Consider the following 21167-nt stretch of genomic DNA (forward strand, 5'->3'; position numbering starts at 1 on the left):
TTTAGTTTATTTGTTCGCCGTCGGAGCTTCAAGAGTCCGAGTGGAGTTCTGAAAAACGTTGTTTGATTGCAGTCTCCTCCGTTTTGTTGCATTTCTTCATCTTGTGATTTTTTTTTTTCATCTCTCCACATCATCTGTTTTTGGTCCTTTTTTTTTTCCACCATCTCTCTTTTAGTGTCTCTCTCTTTATAAATTCTTCATTCTTGCGCTCTCTCTGCCACATGTCTGTCCGGGCCTGTTGCGCTGCTCCATCATCATTTCATCATCAGCGACGGGAGACGAGAGGAAGAGGAGGAGGAGGGAGAAGGGGGGGATGAGCACGGCAGAGAGAGAAGGACGAAGAAGAGACGGAGAGAGAGAGAGACAGAGAGGCGTGTCGCCCATTGTGCCATCTGAGTCACTCCTGGTGCAGCGTTGCCGTGGAGACACGCTGACCGGTTTCTGCGGTTACTCCAGCATGGCGTCCAGCTGGTCGGCCAGGTCATCGAACATGCTGCCGATGTCGTCGAGGATGCTCACCGTGGTCTTCTGCTCGGCCACGGAGCTAAATGCACACACACACACACACACACACACACACACACACACACACACACACACACACACACACACACACACACACACACACACACACACACACACACACACACACACACACACACACACACACGCAAAACATTACACCAACAGAAGAGCAAATCTAAAGACCATTTGCTAAAACTTAACAAACTAACAAAATATGTTTTACAAATGCCCTTTGATTCGCTAACAATCACAGTGTAGTTTGCAAATACAAAACATACCTATCAAAGTAATGCACAACCTATTTCTAATGCTTCATAAACAAATATATGTCTTACAAGTTCCAAAAATATATCCCAGAAGTACAAAGAGTGGCCAGCCTCTTGGCTCGCGTTTACACACAGCGCTTAAGCATCAATTTGCAAGCGCCTCTAATCTGGGGTGTGTGGAAACTAGTCGTTTACTGTGAAGTGGGCATCAGTTGTGTCGTGTAGAGCAAATGGAAAGATGGATCGAGCTCGTCCTTGTATCACATGTATGCTCGGAAAAAATGGATTACAGCTGAGGCTGATGGGAATGTCATTAGTTTTGCAGGTATTCAGTCATAAACCAAAGTACCGACGTGATTATAATTAGTATTTGTGTTTCCGTGAATATAAGACTGTGTGTGTGTGTGTGAGCTTACTCCTCCTGCCGCAGTATCTTATCCTCCACAATCTGCAGAGCCGCAGCCAGCGACGCACTCGTCTCCTCCAGCTTCTGATGCACCAACGAATCCACGCCGAAATCTGGCGTCGTAGCGGCGGGTGCCGCCACTCCGCCTCCCGCCATCCCGCTGTCAACCGACACCCCCCCAATCGAGGAGCGGGGGGGCTTGACAGGTGGCGGGGTCGGGCTGGGGGTGGCGGGAGTCTGCGGCGTGGTGGGGGTCTGCGGGGTGTGAGGGCTCTGGGGAGATGGGCTCAGCGGTTTGGCGTTCGGCGGGCCGGGGATGTTGGATGGAGGGAAGCAGGGAGGTGAGCTGGTCTGTCGGGCCACCGCAGGGTGCTGTTTGACCGGGGCAGGGCTCTGGGAGGAGGGGCTGGTCATGGAGTGGATGAGCTTGGCCGGTTTGGGTGCTGTGGGCGGGGGCGCTGGTTTAGGCGAGACAGGTGGAGGGATCTTCTTTCCTTCCACTACAGAAAATGGAGAGACAGGAAAAGAAATTGCAGAATTGATCACTGACTGGCATGTGTATCCTTAAATATCACCTTTTTGACAGCTTTTCACGGCCCCTACCCTCTAGTTAGTTGTAGTTTAGTAATCTTGGTAGTGACAGCACGGCACTAGAGGTCAGTGTGCTTCAACCAAAGACCTTTTAAGAAGGTCCAGCAACGTCTGAAACCCATCCTCCATACCGTTCTGACATTGTGTGTACAAGCAAGCGCAGCACCATCAATGCCTTTGAGGAGAGACTGAACGTTTGTACCGTCTCTATGACGGCAGCCATTCACTCTGTCCTCAAGAGTAGCTGTTCAGAACTGCAAAAAAACACGTTTGTCTTCAAACGTGGTTGGATAACGCAACGTACAAATTCTTTCGTTGCTCGCATAAGGACACCTCTACAGGCTGGGGTACCATAGAGGCGTCTCTATTGCTTCAACAAAGTGCTTTTCGTGTCTGAAACCTCCTTCCCCTGTCACCTTTGAATTTAGGGAGAGTAGGTTGCGTCTAACAACTGTTAAAAGTCTGAAACCACCAATCCGCCAATCACGCTTATCAGTACATCGATCGACCGGGTGTTTCGAAGCTCCTCTACTCCTTCTGTCACTTCCCTGTGTATAACCGTGAACGCCCGAATGCCTTTTGTTTGCTAACGTGGTCGGATGGCAAATCCCAAACAAGTTTGTTTCAACCATACTGACACCTTTACTTTGTTAGCTTTAAGGCGTCAAACAAAGTGCTTATCAAACAGCATGTAACACTTCCTCGCCGAAACCTCTCCGCCGTTGGAATAGAGAGGCTTGTGCAACTTTCTGTAACCTACAGTTTGTACAATTTATCTCGTCCAGCCCCTTTTTATTACGTCCCACCTTCCACTGTGGCCAATTCGGAACAGCCATAAACACCAAGAAGTTGATTTTACTACAAAGCACCTGCAACATTCAACTGATTTTTTGGACCCTTGAAGACCCATAAATCCATCCTCACCCCCAGCTGACAAAAAAACACCCAATCATATCATTTGAGTACCTGGGCTTCCAGGCGTCCCAGGGCCAGGCAGAGGGATTCTCTTGTTGGAGACAGGCTGTGGTGGAGTCTGCGGGCCTGCCTGTCTCTTTATCTGTGCCACGACGGGCTTCGGGGAGACCGGAGGCTTCGGTTTTCTCACGGGACCTCCTTCATTTGCCACTGGAGCGCCTTGGTCCACGCTGTCCCTGCGGGGCGCAGCAGCCACTTGCGGTTGAGGTTGAGGTTGCGGCTGCGGCTGCGGCTGCTCGGTCACTCCGGTATCGGACGCCGGGCGGCGTTTCATTGTGGCCGTGCCGTTCTGGTAGGGCACCGGTTGCGTGGTGTTTGGCTGCACGGTCCCCAAAGGCTCTCCATTGGCGGCCAGGTCGGCGTAGCCCTCGGGCTCCTTGTCGCGACTCTTGGGCCGCCGCTTGACGGTGGACGATTCCTGGAGGGTGAAGTCGGAGCCGTTGGGGTGGGGCTTGGAGCTGCGGGCCCGTCGCTTGAAGGTCGCCGTGGCCTCGACCCTGGAGATGTCCTCCTGCGTGTAACCCCCGTCTCCCTGAGGACCCTCGCCGTCACCCTGCAGACAAACACAAAATACACACTAACGGAAAATTCATACATTCGTGACAAGAGGTAATTTTTGCACAAACAGTCAAAAACATTGACAGAGATAAATGGATAACACAAAGAAAGCTTACAGAACACAGAAGCTTCACTATGGATTTGTAATACATTAAAGCACATTTAACTTTAGCACGGTACATTAGATAGATAGATAGATAGATAGATAGATAGATAGATAGATAGATAGACAAACATATATATAGATAGCTACCTGTCCTTCTCCTTCTCCTCGACTCTGGCGGCGGATGGTCAGGCTTCCCTCATCTGCGAACGGCAGGTTCTCCGACGAGCTGCCACTGCCTCCCGAGCTGGGGTGGGGGGAGGACGGAGGGTTGGGGGAGGAAGAATTTTCAGGAAGAGGGGTGTTTTCAAGCTGGACGGAGGGATCCGGTAAAGCAGAGGGAGTTGGTTGCTCGCGCCTGGCAGCCGCCACCAGCTCGCTGACCGGGCCACTGATGGTCCGCCGTCGGTTCACCACTTCACCGTCCAGACCGATGGCATCGCGTGTTTTCCCCACCTGGTGAACACACAGTCATACAATTGGTCGATCATGCTTTAGCTCATTAACTGCATAAATAAATGGGTATATTTTACATTTTAGAGTGAATGAACGCCTGGATTTTCTAAAATACCTGCAAGAAATTCTTTTGCAGTGCCATGCCTTTGGCTCCACCTCCGATGGAAGACATCTCCAACATGGCGGCGATGCTCCTTACACTACCCACGCTGCTCGTCTCCACCTCAACCACCTCCACGGACATCCCCAGGTCGCTGGCCCGTCGCTGTTGGTGGTAAGGCACGTCCAGCATCCCCCCTGTGGTAGTGAGCTCGTGCGGCTGCGCGTTGGCCTCTGTCAGGTTGGAGTTGGAGATGGCGGAGCTGGAGCGTTTGGGTGGCGGTGGGGGCGGGCCTTTCTTCTTCTGACGCAGGGACAAGGGCTGAATCTGGTTGCGGTTGACGGTCTTGTCCTGGTTGCGCACGGAGTGGCTGCGGCTGACGCGGTGGGTCACCGTCGCGTATTTGACTCTGTCCCCTCTGGCGACAGCAGAGCCCTGACCTACCACCACCTCTGCCTCTCCCTCTCCTCCTCCCTCTCGTTTCCCACCTCCTTCCGCCCTCTCGTCGCACTCACTGTCCGAGGCGGCGTATCGGTTGAGGCTGTGGGCGCGTTTCTTCTGGAGCGCTGAAGACCCTTCCCCTTCCCCTTCTCCCTCAGCCAGCTCAGCCTCCGGTGGGAGGCAGAGTAGAGGGACCTGTGGTTGTTGGTCCTCCCTCACCTCAGTGACCTGCATCTGCGGATGGTGCTCGGGGTGTGCCTGGTGCTGCGGCAGGACTTGAGGCTGCTGTTGTTGCTGGGGCGGAAGCTGGGTACACGGCGGACCGCGTTGGGTTGGAGACTGAGGGGGGTGGGAGCGCGGCGACTGAGGCCTGTCCCCCTGGATGAACTGGGGGCACGGCTTGTGTTTGGCCTGCGGGGAAGCTGTGCTCTGGACGGAGGAGGTGGAGGAGGAGGAAGATGAGGTTCTAGTCTTGGTAGGAGTGTGAGGGGGCGTGTAGGGAGGAGCAGGCATCGAATGGGAGTGGGAGTGACGGTGTTTGCCTTGGGAGGAGACACTGCCTCTGTGGGAGGCGGTGCTTCCCTGGCTGCTCTGCTGCCTCATAGTCCGTGCCTCCTTCTTAGGTGGCCCAGTACCTCCTCCCCCTCCCCCCCCTCCTCCTCCTCCTGTCATCACCTCATCGTGGTCCTTGCTGCGTGTTCGCTGAGCTTTGACCTCCTGACCTGGCTGGGTCATGGCGCTCTGTAGCTCGGTGCTCAACTCACTGTCCTGGAAAGTGCTCATCTTTGGAGACATGACCTCTGAGAAAAACAGAAAGTAAGCCTTGAAATAAATCAGCTGGATCAGAATTAATATGAATACATAAATAAAAATTGGACAGGAGGTTATGACTGTACTGTTAGAGGAATAATAAACTATTTGACCACGGAGAGATCTCAAGGAAACGTCCATCATTTTTAGACAATCATCTCGTCTGCTAGCTCACCGTCTAGAGGTGGACCGTCCATCGACAGGACTTCCTGCTGCTGTGTGATTGGTGGGGGCTTCTTTCTGAGGGAGCCCCGCTCGTCTGAGCTGCGCTGCATTTCGGCCAGCCGCTTCACCGCCAGCATCAGCTTCTTCTGGTGGCCTAAAACATTGTAAGATTGAACAATTACAGTTCCTGTTTAATTAAGTTAACTTCTTTAAAGGTAACTTTAAATATGAAGTTTTCATCAAAAGAAATCACATTTTCTATTACAATTTGTATTAATATCAAATAAATGTGAAAATGGGCTACAACTATGAAGCCCCTGAAAACCAAATATGGTTAAAGGTAATCTGACAAGTCATGAATATATTTGATCACATCAATAAATTATATTTGAAAGCTTTATACTTTACCTTTCACTGGCTATTTTTTCCACCTAAATCTTTCTATTTTCTGATTTTGTCACTCATTTAATCATTTATCTATTCCTTATTTTCCCACATAACATTTCCATTTTCACAATCAGCAGTCGAGAGGACTGTGTGGCTAGCTAGCTTAATTACAAACACCTGTGGCTAAACACACTGAGCAGCAGCCTAGCTACCAAACTAAACCAGTCTGTTAATCAATGTTAATCCTCTATGTACTGCTGTAGCACCGCTGTATAAACTGTAACAGTAGTTAACGCATTTTAGCCAGCAAGCTTACGCTTACAAACACTGAGCTAGCTAACGCTACTTGAAAGTTCACGCTTCTTTCTTCATTACTTTATAGACAAATGATTAAATGTAGTTAAGTGGTTAAGCTCTTTTTTTTTTCCAACTGCAGGTTGAAAGAAAAATATATCGGTTGAATTTTTGAATTGTCCCATAAACTTTTACCACATTTGGTCAGTTTCGGGGCTCAATTTACAATACGTCTACGCCACACTGGGATTATTTACAACACATTTTGTTAATGTGTTGTAAAAATGTAACACATAGAAATGCTTGCCACAGATCCGACCCTGGGCTCAATAAGCTTGCAAGGACCCAGCATATACTGCTGTACTTAGTGCATTGAAGGGGATACTTTAGCCATCACGGTGGTCATATGTTATGATGTAGAAAAAATATATACATATTGAATATCTGTAAGTCTTACCCAGTTTGCTGATGCCTATTTCCTGCAGGTCCTCCCAGGTGATGTCAGCGATGAACTCGATGTTCTCGTAACCGTTCTGCACCAACACCTGGTGGTACTGGTTTAGACCAATAGCAGACAGCCACTCTCCGAGACTGGCCTACAGGAACACCAAGAACACGGCAGCTCATCGGGCTGGTCGGCACTAAAGCTGGTAACGTAACATCTAACTGGTTACCAAGCTATGGCGGTGGTGTGTGTGTGTGTGTTGAATTGTACTCACAGGTTTCTGGTCAGGCAGCCACTCGGTGACACTTAGTTTGTTAATCTCGGATGTCATCTTCTTTCTGTGACCTGGTTTAGTTATTCCAATAGCTGTCAGATCCTACACACACACACACACACACACACACAAGTAAGTCACAGTGATTGCATGTTCAGGCTTTTTTCTCCACGAAGGGAATTCAAATTTCCCCAAGACTCCAGCAGTCTCTCTCTTTCACTCACACACACAGAGAGGAAAACTTGCAACACAAAGAAACAAGTGACAGCGTGACATCTGATGAAAGCTTCTGCCAGTTGAGAATAGAGCAGAAATGTAAATGTCTCAAAAATCATAAGAAAAGCAAAGGAAAGCAAAAAGCAAATGTCTGCAGTGAAAAGGATGCAAAGAATCAGATTCTCCAAGATATCATTTATATTCAACTTCTGTGGTAAGCGAACAAGCTCGTGTTTACACACAAACTAAAGTGTATTAAAGTGATGGTGTGTTGACTTATTTGGAACCTTATAGTTAACAAATACAGTGCATCATCCTGTCATTGTCTGTTTACTTTTGTTTCTGTGTATTTCAGTGGTAGTTGTGGTGGACACACGAGAACACACTTTAACAAACACACATGAACAATCACGACAATCACCCCCACACACACGCACACACTCACATTTGCATAACTCATAAATGATATGCAGGTGTGACCCAATCATACAGTGGAATAGGCCAGAATACTACGATATATCTCTGACGACAAAACCCATTTAAATTCGGCTCAGCTCTGAGCCATCCAGCATGCACAGAGTGTACGTACATACACAAATAATTAATGTGCTATAAATTATTAGTATGTAGGTGAGAGTGGCAGAGAGCATCGGTCTACTTCCTCAGAACAGGCAGCAGCAGCAGTGTTGAAGGTGACGGGAGGGTCAGGAGGTTGTGTGGATATATTGAGCTTATTTTCAATTATTGATTCTTTTATTCAATTTGCCCTTCTTTTAGCTCCAGTTTGTCTGGTACACGATGTATTTATAAGAAACGTGCCTGGTGAACATATGATGCAGTTCAGTAAAAGTATCACTAGGTTGATGCAATATAACAATGTGAACATAATATTTATATTATATAAATATTATAATTCTGTATGTGTAGTTTAAAGGGGTACTCCAGTGATTTAGAATTGTTATTTCATTGAGTTGGGGGTGTCAAATAAAATAGTCAAAATCAAAGCAGCAGAGGCCGAGATATGCTGACTTTTAGTCCCTAGTATGGGTCAAGCTATAAAAACAATGGATCCTACATTTCCCATAATGCAGCATAATAGCATTTTTTTTATGTAAAGTGTCTTGTAAAGGTCCACATCTTTAAAACTCCAAACCCCAAGTACGTAGCACAGGCTTGCTGTTAAAAATCTGAAGTCTCAAGCCTAACCCGAGACGACCCTGAAGACATCATATCTGCCTTTCATCAGTGAAATCTGGGAAAACACGGACAGTGTATCATAAGGTCCTGGTCAGCCAGAGAGCGTTTTAGCAGCCTCCGGAGGCTTTCTGTGTGCTTCGCGCATAAAGTAGTGTTTTTTTTCTCATTGTAGTACATGATTTCTCGGCGAAGTGGTGTTCATTAATTGAAACTGTATTATTAACAATTAGGTAGCCTACAGTTCATGGTTTGTGTTGGTTTATATTACTTTCGTATATTATGCAAATTGTTAGGATTCCAGACTGAGGTCACTTGAAAAGTACCCTTTTTGAAGGAATAGTTTTGGAAAACACGCCATATTTGCTTTCTCACGAGCGAGTTACATGACGCGTTTGATACCATTCTCATGCCTGGATGATAAATATTAAGCTAGCGCCAGCAGCCAGTAGCGTAGCATACTACAAAGACTGCAAAACTGGGGGAACCAGCTAGTCTTTGTGCTAAGCTAAGCAAACAGGCTGCTGGTGGTAGCTTCAAATTTACCAGACAGAAATACAGAGTTTGAATATACTTCATTCACATGTTGAATATAGCCATAGGCATGGGCAGGAGGCAGGGAAAGTACAGCTGAGATCAGTTTAGTTGAGTGGTCTCATAGTGCTCATTTGAGGATTCTTAAAGGGAAATGGCATACATGCATCTGGAAAACATCAAGGACAGCACAAATCAAAGTCGTGCAGACTTGTTTCCATTGTGGTCCTTGGAGGTGCCTGTGACGGAGGTGCCTGTGCCGGTTCAGGGGGGTGGGGGGTGGGGATCAGGGGGGTTCGGGTGCCTTACCTCCGGGGTCATTCGGCTAATGGTGGGCAAGTCATACCCAGCGCCCAGGAAGTTTGGAGCGTAGACCTGCAGCTGAAAGTCGCTCAGCCATTGGACAACGGCCTCTGAGCTCTACGGGAGAGAAGACAGGGGGGGAATGCTGTCACTGGCTCCGTGTCTGCTTCTTCAACGGCCGCTTTTCTCTCAGCAGGGAGCCAAGGAGGGCCAAACAAGGGGCCACAATAGATACTGTAGTAAGGAACTGTCCACCATGTCTGTCATTACATCTTTACTATTGTCAAAAAGACAAATTGGTATACATTTACGGATGATCATAATGATTTAATGGCCTTAAAACCTGGCTGACTTTTAGCCCTGGTTAGCCCTAGTTGGCCCTGTTGAGAAAACCAGGCTAAAGTTAGGAGGGAGAAAGGCCCGGCCTTTAGTTTCTCAAATGCTACAGGAAGAGCTACAGACTAGCAGTGGGCATTTGACACTTTACAGCTAGAAAACGCTGAAAACGCTATATATTGCATTAGTGTGGTGATAACTCGGAAAAAAATAAAATATATATATATATATATATATGTCACTTACGCACACACACTCATTGTTCTCATACATGTCCCCACGAGAACTCTCTTTCCTCAAATATTCTCACACTCCAACAGGGATTTCCAGTTCGTTAGATTTTCGGGCCAAAACGTTGAACCAGCTGAGACGAGGCTAACAACAAAAGCTCAGGTGTTGATGGCTAAACATGTAACTGAAATAAAAAGGAAATATGGGCATATAAATACAAAAAATATACCACCTGTGGTACATTCCCTAAATAATAAGCTACATTGCTAATGATGCTAACCTAATTACTCTGGGTGATTCTATTCATAGATGTGCTTCAGGATGAGGATTCTACAGCTGCTTTATTTATATAGCCGCTATATTTTCAAAGCTCCAGCTTCTTTAAGTTGCTGATTTGCTGCAATGTCCTGCTCTGATAGGCTGATGGGCGACAGCAGGGGACGGAGCTACAGGACTGGGTGGAACTGTTAAAACCACTGCATGACTTCTTCCTACGCACCCTGGTCCACCTTTAAAGTCTGACACCCTTTCTGTCTTTCTCCATCTCCTCTTCTTCATAATTCCCCACGACCCTCCTCTTCCTCCTCCACACTGTTCCCTCAAAGCTGATTGTTTTTTCTCGCTGAACCACCGTTCATCGTCTTCACCCTACCGTGGGACACGTTACGGGTGCTGAGGAATTGGGGCTCTAGCTAACAGATGGCCACGAGAACATGGCTTACATGGCAGCACACACTCACACTGACACACACACTGTAGGCAAGCGATGCACACACACAACCACCAAGACCACCTGTTATTTAAATATGCTCATAATCGGTTTATCACGCTTTATAATTATTAGAAAATGAAGACATGAACTTAAATGTGGGCCCACACACATATAGAAACACACGCACACGGACACGCACACGCACACGCACACACACACACACACACACTCTACAGTAAATAACAGTTTACTGTACATGGTGTAAGCTTGGATTTCACACTTCTTGTGCTGAGCTAGTCCACCCACGGCATGCACGCTGCTGGGCACCTGCCAGCACACACACACACACACACACACACCGATATCTTGCCTGAGGCGCAGCTACCGAGCATCAATTGAGAGACATTTGTCTCTGCAACAGAAGAAGAAAAATACCGCAATGGAAGAGGCAGAAGCTGCAACTAAAAGGAGTGAATAACGATGGATAGCAGGGAGCAGATAAAACAAGAGAAGGACAGGATTCTCTCGCTCACACACACACACACACACTCACAAGATTGCCCGTTCCAGGACCCAAACAAGATCAAACCGGAGATCTTCCACTCACACACTCACCGTGTCATGGCTGCATCCGAACACTCGCAGCACGGACGAGGCCAGTTGCGAGAGAAATTGCTGGGACATCTTGGTGTGTGCAAATATATATAGTCTGTGTGTGTGTGAGTGTGTGTGTGGAGGAGAGAGAGGGTTGTGGTTGAGGTGACTGAGGAGCTACATTCTCATCACGGACGATGATGGTGTCTGTATGCGACTCGCTTGCGTTTGAATGAAAGTGGGAGAGAGGACTGAGTCTGCGGAGACTCCGGGACTGTCCTACCTTCCCCTCGCCTTGCCCCTCCCCCTTCCTGGTCGCCACGGCGTCGTAAGGCGGCGCCTCGTGCAGTGGACAGCCCGATTGGCTCGATGTCCGAGAGGAGCTGGCGGAGCCTGCTGGGAGAAACACCATTGGCCAGTTAGCAAAAAAAGCTGTCGCCCTGTCGCTGTAAACTTCCTGGCCGATCAACAGATGAGTTGACTCCGCCAGCCTGACCTCTACTCTTCTCCACCGATCGATATCTGCTCAATCTCCCTCATTGCTTTGAAAGGGAGCCAATCACATCCTTGCTCTCCAAGATATAACAAACCTTAACAAATCGCACCATGCTACACTTCCTCCTACATCCCCTGGCTTGGCCATCTGTCTGTTTAACCAGCCAAGATCTGTGTGTGTGTGTGTGTGTGTGTGTGTGTGTGTGTGTGTGTGTGTGTGTGTGTCTGTGCGTGTGTGCGTGAGTGTAGAAGTGATATTAAGACATTTTTTCAAAAGATCAGTGGTTTATGACTTTCCCTGGTTTTAATATTTATTTTTCTTCAAACATCCCCACGTTCTCACCAGCTTCATAACACCAAGACTGGTTACTGTGAATTAAAGTAATACAGAGTTACATCTAAAATCTAAAACTAATTACAGTGACACAGTAACTGGGTTGAAGAAGGACCCCCTCCCCCCTGAACTGACCCCTGTCCTACCTGCAGGCTGGTCCACAGACTTGGACTGCTCCAGCAGATGCTCCTTAGCTTTGGCAGACTGGGACAAGACTGTGGCCAGAAGCTGCAAGTGCACAAGAACACAAACGCGTCCACGTGAACAGGCATCCAGCAACTTGTATAAGGAGTGGAGGTAGTCTTTACTGTGACGTAACCCATTGGGTTGTGGACTATGGTTTTAAAGCCTCGAGTTTTGGCCGTCGCCATCTGGGTTTTTACAACCAAGTAACACAGGAGGGTGAATAAGACATTTTTTGGTGACCAAAATGTTACAATTAACTGTAATGAACTGAAAACGCACTGTGAAAGGGTTAAGGTTGTGAGACGAACACAAACAAATACCAGACCGGACATTGATCCTGTCAACCTGTCAGTCACAAGGTAGCCCCGCCCTAAAACACACTCTGCTTTATGGTCTGTTTGACTCTAAATGGACCATCATTTACTAAATGAACATCATGCTGTATTGAAGAAGACTTGAAACTAGAGATTGAGACCATAAACTCATGTTTACAATGTTTACTGAGGGAAATCTAGAGAGAAGTAGAGTCATTTTCTAATAGACTTCTATACAACCAGAGGAGTCGCCCCCTGATGGCCATTTGAAAGAATGCAAGTTTAAGGCACTTTCGCATTGGCTTCACTTTTCAGACGGGGAAGTTGCCCCTCGCTAATGCAAGCAGCAATTTTTATTTTTTTCATTTGTTTTATCCCCCTGTAAGTTGGTGTAACATGTTAAGCTTGAATTGCTTCTTCGGGCTGCACATAGACGAACATGTACAGGGGTGGTTTCTTTTATGCTGTCTGCTCGTTGGGCAGTGGATTTACCCGAGGCTTATCAATGAAAATAGCTGCCTGCTGCTGTTGGAAACAGGGCTGGTGGGAGCGTCAAGAGCGAATCAAAGCATTCGAGTTTTGTGTTGTAACCAAAACAATGAGCTGAATGATGCTAAACTGCTCTATAGAGCTGGGAAGAACTGCAGAGATGGAGGATAATTATATGTAGGTTTAGCACTACAAGTTCCATGACCATGTTCACATTACATATTGTCATTTCAGCCATTGGTAATGCAAAAATATTGTATCGTGCAGCTTTAACGATCTTCTTTTTAAGGGTATCTTGGCCCTTTAAAGCTAAATGATGTCACTTTTGCTCAACAGCAGGCCACAGGTGACAATTACAAGAAAAATTGATTGTCATAAAAGTAGTATCTCAAGTATAGAAGAGTCACAAACTCAAAAAATGGATTCAACAATGTGAGTTCAACAGCAATAGCTAAACTTGCTAGTCTTAGCTATCATTAGCCACCACAAGCTTCTGTTCTACCAGACCAAGTCAAGCTGTAGCGCCAACAACTCCTGAGTGTGTAGATTTGAGCAATGGTGTGTTTTATTACTAATTAATTCAACTTTTCATTTGTTAGAGAACACATGTGTTATTTGTTCTTTTAACATACACACTGGAAAATGATAATCAAAATAGTTTATTCTACTGTAAATCATAAAATACCATTATAAATAATCCAGTGCTCATATACTCCTAATGAATTACAGTAATAACTTCACACAGGAATGTACCCTGAGCAGGAAAAACAAGTTCATTCTAAAAATGCCAATTCTAAAACCTCATCTTCTCACAAAAGATCGATCTTTGCAGGAAAGTCTGTCTGGAAATAAAAGACGTGACGTTTGCCGTCTATCGCTACATTAATCACATTTAAACCTCTCGGTTCTGAGGCTTCCACTGCGAGCACTGCGATAAAAACCTGACTGGCGCTGATGAGGAGCGAGTGCAGTGAGACGCGGAGAAGACAGATGCTACCCGTCAGTCTGGGGCCGCAATCGGGTCTAATTTTGCTGTGTGTGGATGTTTTAGGCGGCTTAAAAGTGTCTCACTTGCCGTTTCTTTAACAGGACGCTCGCTGGAACTGTGTGACGTGTGCAGCTGGCTGCTTTTAAGAGTATACAAGCAACTTGAGAGACATCTTCAGGCTAAGAACACATGCAGAACAATGCCTCTAAATATGTATGTCAGTGTATCTGTGAGTGTGTTAATGTCTTTAAACTCGACTCGATTCACAAGGGAAAGAAGTGAATCCCAAATCCCGCTTCTTAGTGGTGCGTGCGCAGTTGTGCATATGAACCGGGCTAGTCCTCCAGAAAGGCTCTCATTCAGCGCCACAGTGACTCAGTTTTGGAAAAAAAGTCGGAAATCGGGAGAGGACGGGAGTTGTGGGTAAGCCGAAAGAGTCGTTCATGAGTCGGTTTGCTAGTGGCGGGTGAACGACTGACTCTCTCTGTTAAACTAGTAATTCACTTAAATTAATAATTCAATTAAATATATTTGCATAGCCAAAAATGACTAATTTGCCTCAGAGGGCTTTACGATCTGTTCAGCATAAAACATCCTCTGTCCTTGGACCCCTCGCATTGGAAAAGGAAAGTCTCCCCCCAAAAGAAAATCCCTGTAACGGGGAAAAGAAGGAAGAAACAGAACAACGTAATAGAACAAATAGCGTACAAGTTGATCAACAAATGTCGTACCTTTTTCCAGGAAAGTTTCTTGGAAAGTATTTAAAAATGAAGGAGCTGTAAAATAAACCTTGACATCTTTTTTCGGCAGGTTATAAAAATGTCTAAATTCTGAATTTCCCAGCAGCCTCTTTGTCATTTTGTCACTGCCGATATTGTTCTTTTTGGTCAGGCTTTCTTTGTTTGTGATTATATGCACCTTGTGGAATATTACATAAATGCACTTACAAAACAAAGCAGTGCATACACACACAAAGTTGTGTGCGGCTACATTTTGTGTGTTGGTGTGTGTGTGTGTATTCCGTACCTTAACCCCTTCAGCCTGCGCATGGAGGACGTGCCCGCCACTGCCGGCACTCTGACCGCTGCCCGACGACCTCACGCTGGTCACACTGCCAGAACTACCCAAACTGCTGCGGTCTCCACCTGAAACACACACACACACACACGCACGCACACACACACACACACACACACACACACACAAACACACACCCACACACACACACGAAAACACACATGTGCATTCACACACGCATGCAATCGCCCAAACGATATGTATAGATTTTGTGCATACAGACGCACGCATGCAACAAACAGATGGATGCACACAGTCGCCAACACACACACACAGACACACACACACACACACACACAAACACACACACACACACACATTGAGTGGTTTAGCTGATATCCAAAGCAACGTGGCAACAGGTGTGACTCTCCATTGAAATGCACTGGGCAGCATGTTGTTGTATGGATAGGACGGACGGACAGACAGGGTGACGGACGATTGAGCGACAAACACAGAAGTGGAGTAAACAAGACACACCTTCCGCTTTCACACACACACACACACACACACACCTTTTCTCTCACTTCTTCTTCTCTCTATGTTTCCTAAGTTTTCTTTTCTTCTCTCTCACACGAAAATGTCTCCATACATCCAGTTGGAAAGACACACAGACTGTAGACCGACGCAGATGGCTGCAGTCCTACACATAAGGCCACTGAGCTGAGCTGAGCTTTAGATGGAGGGTTAAGCAGGACATGGGGGACTGTCAGGAGCAGGTCAAAGAGTATCTGAAAGCCTTCAAGCAACATCTTTTTTTTTTTTTTAGCTCAAAGAAATAGATGGATAGTTGTGGTTCTGTTCTTGGGGACATTTGCAACACTATAGACACCAGCAAGGCAGTGCCGGGCAGAAAAGCCTTTTCTTTTTCTTTTTTTTTATGTTTGAACGGATGTCAGATACTGTTCGACCCCCGGTCAGAGTTTAAAGGGAGTCGGGCGTTGAGGGCTCAGCGCAGCGCGGCTTAGTTACCTGCCACTGGCTTGCGCAGTACCCAGATCTCTTCGTTGGAGCCTCCATGGGGCCCGCAGGATGTGGTGGGAGAGCTGTGAGGACTTGCCTCTGAGCCGCGGCAACCTTCAACACAGAACACCACTGTTAGCCGCTAACCGACCCTAAACTGGCCTTGGAAGCATTGCTATCCTTTTGCTATCTAATATTGATGTTCGTTTTTTGGTCAACTTTGGGGCAACTGAAAATACAACATTGACAAATTATTAGTTTGATACGGCTAACGTGTTAGCAAACACTCGGCAACATTAGCATTCATTTGAAGTTGCGTTTCAGCCAAGGTGGTGAATTTAAGTCAAATATTGAATTGCCTTTTAGTTATGTTTTGGTCACCACCATCTCATTAGAAAAATATTTAACTCTTTAGCTGCTAAAAGCTCCGCTTTGTTCACTAGCTAGTCACACACTTTGTTTCTTTGCTCTTGGGATTTGGTAAAGTTGTGGGTCGTAAAACCAAAACAATTAGCTTAAAGGGGCTAAAAAGCTCCGTAGACCTGAGTAGAATGGCATGGCCTATTGATAACTCTCTGTGGTTTCACAACTACAAGTGACCCATCTAACATTACACATTGGATCCATTGTTCAGATACAAATATTGATTAGTGCAGCTTTAAGTTAGGCTCAAAACTAGCGTTTACGTATAGCTAAACCTGAATTTGATACTATAACAAAACATTGGTGGAAGGGAAATTTGCGTAATTTTACAGAACGTTGACAGTATTTATAATTAATCTAGGTTTTTGTCACATAACATTGGTAAAAAGAGCTAAAATCATCCAAAATGTTGAGTATTGACAATGCTACATACAGTATTTGTATTTTACAAATATACTGAGACAAAAAAAGGTTAAACTGGGTAAATTAAATAAATAAATTCCTAAATTACAAAACTTACAGAGGGGCCAGTAGGAGAGCAGGGTCAAGTTTTTTTTAAAAGGATAAATAAGTTTCACTTACACACCACACTTACATTCTCACAGACGCGCTCGCACACGCACACACATACACAGAAAAAAATACAGCATATATATATATAGATATATGAAAACATTTATATACCCATCGTACATAAATAAATCCATAACATGAATATCTGTGTATATAAACATATATGCCATAATGTACATACACATACATATACATATATAATGCAGCCATATGTGTGTGATTATATATGCAAGCCTTGCCAGAATGGGGCTGCTGTAGTGCATTTGGAGAGTGTCATAAACCATTATAACCATCATGGTACGGGTTTATAAATGGTTTATATGTGTGACCGACAGTGCTCCGGAGAAACACACACATTGAAAAAATCTTTTTCCATTTGCTCCCATTTAATGTCGCAGCTCCTTCTTGTGGCCATTTTGCCTCCTTCCAAGTGACCTCAAACAAAGGACTGAAGTCTGTTTTCAAAGAATTTGATTTGACGGGAATCATTTGTGAGTTCCAAAAATGTGCCGATTTCAAACAATGTGATCAAAGCTGAGGGAAACTGTACCGACCTGAGGTATTTATAAGTAAAGGCATTTTACTTCTCTTTAATTGGGTACTGCATTCCCTTTTTTGTATTTTCTTGGACTTAATGACAATACACTTTCCTAAAGGGGTTTATTGTCCTGGAGGAATCAAAATGGTGTCCAGTGAAGGCTCCTATTCACCAGGTAGAACGTTTACGGTCAGTGGCCCGATCCCAATGTCCCCTATCAGGCCTTAGACCCCGAACCTGCGGGGACTCAACTGACGCCACCTGGTAAAAGGTTGAGTGTGAGAGGCTGCAACCTTTTTTTTGCTGCCACAACGACATGTCATGTACAATTGTGAGTATTAATTCTAGACTTTTTATTCCCTGATTTAAACGTCTTCCAGGCCTTTGCCTCAGGAGATGAGAGGTAATTGTCAATCAATGTATTTACTCATTTATGTCAAAACAGCTTCAATAACAAAAGGAAATGTTTGATGAATAAATTATGTGTGTAATAAATAGCCTCTGATTGCATTCCTCTGCTCTCATGTGTTTATGTTTCTGTGTAAACGTAATGTGCGGGAACGCGCCTCAAAGTCCGTGAGCGTGGAGATTGGGGATCGGGCCAGTGAATACCTTACGTGCAGAACACCCTGGGTGACATTTTCTAACAATGTATTTGGGTCTCTGTGACGCAACACTTGATATTTTACATGTTCAAATTTGCTAAATCTTTGCATGTAATGCATATTATCAGCATTTCATTTCTAATACCTTATGTTATAGAGCCCAAGAATGGCTGCATGAGAATGAATTAGGTTTATTCCAGCAGAGTTTTTAGCTAGTCAGAAAATATCACCCGTTGATGTCTGAAAAAGCTTTTTGTTACGAAGCAACATCTCCAACTAAACCTCTGTGACAAACTTAACTGTCATTAAAGAGATCCTTTCCAGAAAACAAAAGTATGTTTTTACCCAAAGACATTTCCAAATGATTAAACTGAACTTGTTTCAGCACATTCAGAACAGCTCAAGACTCGCTCCCTCGTCCGAAGCCTTCACCAACACCACACACACACTCTCACACGGACACATTGAGGGTATAAGTGCAAGGTGGGTAAAAGTGGTGTTGAAATGGTCAGACGTGACAATAACACGCGGGACGAGACAGGACAGAACAAAAAAAGAAATAAAACACACTTGTCTGGTCAGGAGAGGGTTGTGTGGTATGTGTGTGTGTGTGTTGAAGTTGTCTTAGTGGCTGAGACAGTTATGATATACAGGAAAAAACAAAGAGGAAGGTAGGGGGAAAAAAATAGAACTGCAAAAAAATTAATAAAAGAAATGAATAGGCAAGACATTTAAGTGAAGCACAAACTGAACAGAGGTCAGCGGTGAGCTCCCCTTCCACCTTATATCTATTCTTCTTCTCTGGCAGATACATTCACAAGATTTTTCTTGTGTGGGGTCGAAATGTCAGCGGTGTTACAACGACATCCTTCAAAAGCATTACTTTGTCAACTGTTTTCTCTCCCACAAAGCTGTTATTTTTTAATACTACAGAAATGCTATAGCAGTGATCAAACCCACTTCAGAGGGGCATTACTATTACTTATTATTTACACTAAGACTTGTGACCTTGTTACAGGGCAAGGTGTTTATTGTGGTTGACTGTGTGGCCCTACGGAGCCTCATTTCAGAGCCGATTAACATGAGACCGATGGTATCGTTCATTTACGGGCCCTGAAACGAAGCAACTGGTGGGATCTTTTCTTCTCACGTGTGAAAAAGGCCAAAGTTGTGGTTCAGCCTTAAACTACAAACTGAAATGTTGTATTCCATGGATGCATTGTTTGCTGTGAATCGCTCGTGCGTGTGCAGGCAATCTGAATCCAGCGTTGGGATGGCGGACTCCGCCACTAACGAAGACATCTACTACGTAGCGTGGTAATTAGAGACCATAAATAGTATCAAAAATGGGAGTCGATTTTATGAAACCCTTAAGGATTCCAAGTGAAACAGTCCATCAGATAGCTGTGCTTAATCAGCTTATTCTAAACCATGAGAAAGAAATATTTATCTTTTTATCGCTCATAGCGTACGTCCACTGAGTAAAGCTCTAATTTCTAAAATAGTGATACAATAGTAAGTGGCTTAAGCACATTAGACTCCTGGCTAAAAGCTGACTCTGGCTCTCAGTAATGGAGATGACAACAGCAACAACAGAAAAAGGAAAGTTATATAGTATGAGCAACACATAAAGATACATAAATAATGATCCATAATAGAAAACTTCAATGGATGCCTTCTTAAAACAACATTGAAAACATCAATAAGAATCGTACATGACCAATCAGACATGGCGTTTTTTAGCATAGGCGGAGGAAAGCATCCCTTGAAGCTTTAATAATAATAATAATAATAATCATAATAATCATAATCATAATACAAATAATGAAAAAGGGGCCGTGTACCTGGGGCAGTGGGTGTGTCTCCCAGTGGGGTTGTCACGGGCGACTTGCTATAGCCAAAGGAAGTGAAAAGTGGAAGCAGTGGCTGATGGGAATGTGGTGGAGGAGGAGGCGGTGGAGGCAGGATATGGATCTGATGGAACGTGGTGTCGTTGCCGTTGACTACCGCGTTGGCAGGGGCAACCGTCGCCGGAGGAACCAGCGGTATCTTTTGAAACTGTTGGGTGCAAATGACTGTGCTGGCCAAACCTAGATAACACCCACCGTGACGTCACACACACACACACACACACACACACACACACACACACACACACACACACACACACACAACCAGCCAACAGTGAACCACCGCCACGAGACACACAAACAACAGAGAACAGAGAATTACACGTAAGAAAGAAGGGGGGGGGGAGAAAAGAAAAATTTAAAACAAAGGCGGAAGTTACAAAATTAAACAAACGGCTGATGTTAAAGGCGGGAGGACGAAGAGAAGGAGTGGACAAACAGATGAAATGTATGGAGAGGTGGAAAGGGGAAGTGATGGATGGTAACAGAGGAGATGGTCCCAGGGACTGATGAGTATCGGCCGCTTTTTACTCTCAACATAATGTGGTTCCGTCTTAAGTCATTAGCTACTGGCATATTACCAACATGTAACAGGATTCCACTTGCCGTACATCCAGCAGTGTCTGCTAGCTCACCAGTTTCCTCTCTCAGTAGTTAAGGTCGCCAGATAAATGCCCAAAATAGGTTGTTTGATCTGGCGCTGCGCACAAATGTTACAGATTCACATCAATATGTCTTCTCTGTGGACATGCCAGCATTGGGACTTATGAAAATGCTTCTTAAATGCGGACCAACTGGATGCTGAATTGGCCATAGAACACGAAATAGTGCACTTAGCAAACTAGCTAGCTAGCCGTTGCGTTTTCAATAACACATGCATAGAACAAAGATTGTGATTTATCAAATGTATATATATATGAAACGTCTGGTTTATCTATTCAAGATATATATTTTTGAATATTATATATAGCCGAGATGAAACTGCAGAGATGTTGCATTTCCAAATCTGTCTGCTACTTCAGCACCACGGACAGCGCCGTGGATTTATCAACAACAGGGAGAAAAAGGGAAGTGAAGGTATGTTACACTTTCTGCAACAGCATCTAAACGCGAGTGGTAGTCCTTTGTAGGTTTTGTGGATTCAAAAACATTTTTATGTTTAATGTAAGGAAAGCCTAAAAACTTTGGGAATCAGACAATCCTGGATAGTATCCTGAATTCTCCAATACTAACTATTCATTTGCGATTAGGACGTAGCCTAGATAGCTAACTCTCAAGCTAACTGCTAAATTCCAACGGTCATCGTCCCCATTCCTGTGATTGGTCCCTGACTTTACGAAGTAGCTGTTGTAACTTATG

At 45.1% G+C, this 21167-nt stretch overlaps 1 protein-coding gene across 1 annotated transcript in view; it reads right to left on the reverse strand.

The window, feature by feature from the left end:
* Positions 1–447: 447 nt before the first annotated feature.
* The window catches only part of caskin1 (CASK interacting protein 1), a gene marked incomplete at both ends in the record, with an annotated part of 90001 nt that continues 69281 nt past the window's right edge, over positions 448–21167 (reverse strand). Inside the window, 14 exons of the mRNA XM_079176769.1 lie at positions 448–544; positions 1208–1697; positions 2755–3340; positions 3575–3880; positions 3996–5221; positions 5407–5550; positions 6535–6673; positions 6797–6898; positions 9050–9160; positions 11200–11309; positions 11892–11973; positions 14749–14867; positions 15769–15873; positions 19743–19988. Coding sequence (XP_079032895.1) covers positions 448–544; positions 1208–1697; positions 2755–3340; positions 3575–3880; positions 3996–5221; positions 5407–5550; positions 6535–6673; positions 6797–6898; positions 9050–9160; positions 11200–11309; positions 11892–11973; positions 14749–14867; positions 15769–15873; positions 19743–19988 — 3863 coding nt within the window. The remainder of the gene's footprint in view (positions 545–1207; positions 1698–2754; positions 3341–3574; positions 3881–3995; positions 5222–5406; positions 5551–6534; positions 6674–6796; positions 6899–9049; positions 9161–11199; positions 11310–11891; positions 11974–14748; positions 14868–15768; positions 15874–19742; positions 19989–21167) is intronic.

The sequence above is a fragment of the Pholis gunnellus genome, assembly GCF_910591455.1.
Source record: "Pholis gunnellus genome assembly, chromosome: 17".
In the NCBI taxonomy this organism is placed as follows: domain Eukaryota; kingdom Metazoa; phylum Chordata; class Actinopteri; order Perciformes; family Pholidae; genus Pholis; species Pholis gunnellus.